The 6,291-nt window shown below is 41.9% G+C and overlaps 1 protein-coding gene across 1 annotated transcript; it reads left to right on the plus strand.

Annotated features, from left to right (window-relative positions):
- The first annotated feature begins 1,985 nt into the window (after positions 1-1,985).
- On the plus strand, positions 1,986-2,618 carry LOC121409334 (bifunctional endo-1,4-beta-xylanase XylA-like). The gene has a single exon (XM_041601269.1). The coding sequence runs from the start codon at positions 1,986-1,988 to the stop codon at positions 2,616-2,618; it is 633 nt and encodes a 210-aa protein (XP_041457203.1).
- Positions 2,619-6,291: the final 3,673 nt, after the last annotated feature.

Here is a 6,291-nt window from a genome sequence, read left to right on the forward strand (position 1 = left end):
AAAACATTCAATGAAAATTCACCAACAGATTTAGACCATATAACTTTTAGCTTGTTGGTGTTGTAAAACAAGAATTGTTCTCCCACTATGCCATGTCATGTTTTTATTGGTTTATAATTAGTAGGTCATTTCCATAATATACTGTATGTATGAAAGATGTCTTAGAGAGTAAACGCAATGGTATACGTAGGCTGATGGGAGAACATTTTCCATAAAGTAATAAAATATTTTCTTAATCATATACAAAATGTTAACCTCTGTTGAATTTCTGTCTCCTTCTTTGATATTTTCCATCAGCAGCAGTGGGTTATGAAACCACACAACAAAAATGACTGGTGGCAGCAGTGAGATATGAACCATGTCATCAAAATGACTGGTGGCAGCAACGGGATATGAACCCACACCATCAAAATGACTGGTGGCAGCAGTGGGGTATGAACCCACACCATCAAATTGACTGGTGGCAGCAGTGGGGTATGAACCCACACCATCAAAATGACTGGTGGCAGCAGTGGGATATGAACCCACACCATCAAAATGACTGGTGGCAGCAGTGGGGTATGAACCCACACCATCAAATTGACTGGTGGCAGCAGTGGGGTATGAACCCACACCATCAAAATGACTGGTGGCAGCAGTGGGATATGAACCCATACCATCAAAATGACTGGTGGCAGCAGTGGGATATGAACCCACACCATCAAAATGACTGGTGGCAGCAGTGGGGTATGAACCCACACCATCAAAATGACTGGTGGCAGCAGTGGGTATGAACCCACACCATCAAAATGACTGGTGGCAGCAGTGGGGTATGAACCCATACCATCAAAATGACTGGTGGCAGCAGTGGGATATAAACCCACACCATCAAAATGACTGGTGGCAGCAGTGGGGTATGAACCCACACCATCAAAATGACTGGTGGCAGCAGTGGGGTATGAACCCACACCATCAAAATGACTGGTGGCAGCAGTGGGGTATGAACCCATACCATCAAAATGACTGGTGGCAGCAGTGGGATATGAACCCACACCATCAAAATGACTGGTGGCAGCAGTGGGGTATGAACCCACACCATCAAAATGACTGGTGTCAGCAGTGGGGTATGAACCCACACCATCAAAATGACTGGTGGCAGCAGTGGGGTATGAACCCATACCATCAAAATGACTGGTGGCAGCAGTGGGGTATGAACCCACATCATCAAAATGACTGGTGGCAGCAGTGGGGTATGAACCCACACCATCAAAATGACTGGTGGCAGCAGTGGGATATGAACCCACACCATCAAAATGACTGGTGGCAGCAGTGGGTATGAACCCACACCATCAAAATGACTGGTGGCAGCAGTGGGGTATGAATCCACACCATCAAAATGACTGGTGCCAGCAGTGGGGTATGAACCCATACCATCAAAATGACTGGTGGCAGCAGTGGGATATGAACCCACACCATCAAAATGACTGGTGGCAGCAGTGGGGTATGAACCCACACCATCAAAATGACTGGTGGCAGCAGTGGGGTATGAACCCACACCATCAAAATGACTGGTGGCAGCAGTGGGGTATGAACCCACACCATCAAAATGACTGGTGGCAGCAGTGGGGTATGAACCCATACCATCAAAATGACTGGTGGCAGCAGTGGGATATGAACCCACACCATCAAAATGACTGGTGGCAGCAGTGGGGTATGAACCCACACCATCAAAATGACTGGTGGCAGCAGTGGGGTATGAACCCATACCATCAAAATGACTGGTGGCAGCAGTGGGATATGAACCCACACCATCAAAATGACTGGTGGCAGCAGTGGGGTATGAACCCACACCATCAAAATGACTGGTGGCAGCAGTGGGGTATGAACCCATACCATCCAAATGACTGGTGGCAGCAGTGGGATATGAACCCACACCATCAAAATGACTGGTGGCAGCAGTGGGGTATGAACCCACACCATCAAAATGACTGGTGGCAGCAGTGGGTATGAACCCACACCATCAAAATGACTGGTGGCAGCAGTGGGGTATGAACCCACACCATCAAAATGACTGGTGGCAGCAGTGGGATATGAACCCACACCATCAAAATGACTGGTGGCAGCAGTGGGGTATGAACCCACACCATCAAAATGACTGGTGGCAGCAGTGGGGTATGAACCCACACCATCAAAATGACTGGTGGCAGCAGTGGGGTATGAACCCACACCATCAAAATGACTGGTGGCAGCAGTGGGATATGAACCCACACCATCAAAATGACTGGTGGCAGCAGTGGGGTATGAACCCACACCATCAAATTGACTGGTGGCAGCAGTGGGATATGAACCCACACCATCAAATTGACTGGTGGCAGCAGTGGGGTATGAACCCACACCATCAAAATGACTGGTGGCAGCAGTGGGGTATGAACCCACACCATCAAATTGACTGGTGGCAGCAGTGGGATATGAACCCACACCTTCAAATTGACTGGTGGCAGCAGTGGGGTATGAACCCACACCATCAAAATGACTGGTGGCAGCAACAGGAAATGAACCCACACCATCAAAATGACTGGTGGCAGCAACAGGATATAAACCATGTCATCAAAATGACTGGTGGCAGCAACGGGATATGAACCCACACCATCAAATTGACTGGTGGCAGCAGTGGGATATGAACCCACACCATCAAATTGACTGGTGGCAGCAGTGGGATATGAACCCACACCATCAAAATGACTGGTGGCAGCAGTGGGATATGAACCCACACCATCAAAATGACTGGTGGCAACAGTGGGATATGAACCCATACCACCACATTGACTGGTGGCAGCAGTGGCATATAATCTGATGCCATCAAAATGACTGGTGGCAGCAGTGGGATACCATCCACACCATCAAAATGACTGTTAGCAGCAAACCCATACAATCAAAATGACACCAGGTGGCACCTGGGGGAACACTCATCAACATTTGTTGTCCGACAAGTTATCAGATTTGACAACTTTATGGGTTTTTTTTAATGGTTGAGAAGTACTTTTACCATGGTAACTGTCAGATAATACAAAACTTGTCAGATAAAATATCCTTTCATGAAAGGCTAGGATATGAAACCATACTATCAAGTGATAGTCAAAATGACACGAGGTGTGGTGTGATACACATCATCAATATAACTGATGACCATGAGTCAATTTGCTCACAAACCCTGCCGATGTGAGACAGTGGTAAAATATGCATTAATACCGATGTGATCAATCCACCTCAAATAGGCCACTGAGCACTGCTGTAGTTTTACATATTACTGTCAAAAATGCCAATAACATTTTACTCATTTAACAGAAGAAAGCCCCAACACATATGGTACAGCCAATTATTCATTCTATAAAACTGTTTTAAAAATGTATCATGGCTTAGTAAGTTACCGTTTCAATATTAACCTAAGCTTTACCAATTTGGATTGACAGACTTCTCATAAACGACGGTTCAATAAAATTTCACACTGGGGTAGCCTGCTTAAAAAGGCTGTGTGCAAATATTAACCACTCAACTAATGGATGTAAACATAGCCTTTAATTCAGTCACTGGTATTTTTAGATCATCCCAAAGTACATGATTCATCAATTTGCCCATGGCATCAAACAAATTTAAACTCATATTCAGGTCCACTATTTCAACTACACATGACCTCTTTCTCTCCTTTTACGATTTCAGAAATGTGCTGAAAACTGAAGACTATTTTCATTTCTAATTTGAATTCACTGTTAAATCATATTCATAATAAACATGTTGGGTGAATTATATAATTTAAAATCTGTAGTTACGAGTTTACAATATCCAAGAAAATTGACAAGAATAAAATGTTGAGTTGCAGAATCTTAAAAAAGTATTTTTTTATGTAAACCTACAACCTTTTTTTAATGTATGGACCCAGGGGGGGGGACCACTTCATTCACGAGTGGATACCATGCACGACCATGGGGTCTCGAAAAGCACCCTAAATACGTATTTTCCATATTCTGAAAATGTACCCCGTAACAAATATTGGCGTCTGAAACCCTACCCTTAAAAAGTATTGGAAACAAAACGATACTCTTGGCAAGTATTCCCTGAAATGACCCCCTAAACAAGTATTGTTATGTCACGGGTCCATTGGTCGATCGTCGCCGCGGTTTTACCTTTACATGCCATTTGGTGTAATACGGCCCCCACCTTCCACACCTCGCGCAAATCGGACTCTAAACACATAGTGTTGGGGCAAAAAGGACATACTTTATGAAAAAAAATTATTTTTTGTTTTATCATCCCTGTAAATTTGACCCTAAACACATAGATATAGATACCCTTTTTTCATTATTTTTGTGTTCTTGACACCCTTTACATTACGTTACGTAGGTAACGTGCCCTATCTTGAAAAAGACATTCTTGTTACATGTTTTTGGGTCGCGCATGGTATCCACTCGTCAATGTAAGTGCCCCCCCCTCCCGGGTATGGATTGGACTGAGAGTTTAAAAATACAATCCTTGTGTATAGCTTTCTGATATACTATGGCTACAAAATAAAAAGAGTGGTTTGAAGGGATTTTTTTATGAAAACCTGAATGAGCAAAGGGCACTAATTTGTAAATTAATGAAAACTTGACCTTGACAGTGATAGTCCAAAACAATAAACATTATTTAATCAGCTATTGCTATCTGTAAAATTGAAACAATACAAATCAAATTTAACAAATTTGGTTTTAACCATGGATAGGTAGTGTGCACCCCTGGAAATAGGAATAAATGACAAATTATCACTTTCCCATTTGTAGAATTTTCCTGGTAGAGTCGTAAATCATGTGTACGGAGTGTTTTAGAAGGAAGGGGCATCATCATAGACCTGGTAGGTTCATGTGCAGAACGATCAAGGGTCTTGGCTGTTATGACTATTTTTATATGTTACTGAAAATCTTAGACTTTGATTGGTCGAGGGCAAATTCATGACCAAAATTATTTCATGGATTACTCCCCTGATTCAGTTATTCTGTTTCCTTTCATCATCACCTATTCATTTTTTTTTAACTTTTCATCCTAAAATTAACTTTGGGTTTTGGTATAGAAATCTGATTTTGATAGGAATAGGTTGGAAGTGATCCCAAAGTGTTTATCACACACCAGCTTGCTTTTTTAGAACAGGGTTTTTCAATTAAAACAATTCAGTCTTGCTTGAAATTATATTCATTTCAATACCATGTGCCTTTCCTGGTGTAGCTGACACAGGAAACAACATGCTGACTGCATACAAATAATAAACTGGGGGGGGGGGGGTACCTAACAACTTAAAATGAGGAAATACATGTATCATATGTCATACATATGTCATATCATATTGGGGAACAGTTCTACTGCTAAAATAATTTCTAACATTCTATGTCACACTGACCACCCCCCCAATAGTTTTCTTTTTTAAGCCCAAAAAATAATAAAAGAAAGACAATTTTAAAGAATAGAGAATGGAAAAATTAAAAATTGAGATATTGGTCATGCAATTTTGTGTAAACCCTGTACATGTAATTTAATTCAGAAAAACATAGGTTGCCTTGCCAACACCTCCCCCCCCCCCCCCCCCGAATCAAAATACCATGGCACTGCATACCCTGGAGTTAAATCAAGCTAAATACATATTATCTCCATTGGTTTATATAATGACAACGAAACATCACCTCTGATCATACCAGATGAATTCCAGCTCTACGGAATAACATTGTGCCAGTAGATGCCTGGGATGCAAAGACTCAAGCCAAGAATGAAGCATTCCATCATGACACCAATTTCATGAACCCATACACCTTGGCAGGTGTATCTGTATCAGATGAAAAGCATGAGGAAATCCCCTACTCCCAAGTCACGAAAGGTGTGTTCAGGTGATCTTCTTAAAGACCCAGACCGGACCCAAAAATGAAATTGACAAATTATATACCAATCGAAAGCTTATAAGGTACTAAATACAGCATTGTGAGCTTGATTCATTTTCACCCTTCCCAGCTGAGTATTTTGCTTAAGAATATTCCAATTATCGGGCTTCGAACCCGGCTTAGAAAATAGGCTTTATTGTGCTTTTCAAATGCCTCGAGACCGTGACGTCACGTTGTGTAAGAAGCGTCGCGATTCCATAGGTTTGTACACAGAAAAACTGGGTTATTGTTTTGCTTTCCAGATTACGCATTTCATTTTCTTCACTTCCATCACAGAGTGATATCACATATATTTTTCCTACATGCTTAAATTATGAAATCTACAGTTTTGAACTAGTTTTTGCCATTTTTTATT

Source organism: Lytechinus variegatus, chromosome 2, assembly GCF_018143015.1.
Source record: "Lytechinus variegatus isolate NC3 chromosome 2, Lvar_3.0, whole genome shotgun sequence".
In the NCBI taxonomy this organism is placed as follows: Eukaryota; Metazoa; Echinodermata; class Echinoidea; order Temnopleuroida; family Toxopneustidae; genus Lytechinus; species Lytechinus variegatus.

What these genes read in the sequence shown, in the direction of transcription:
- LOC121409334 (XM_041601269.1), top strand. Translation starts at nt 1,986, where the DNA reads ATGAACCCACACCATCAAAATGACTGGTGGCAGCAGTGGGGTATGAAC.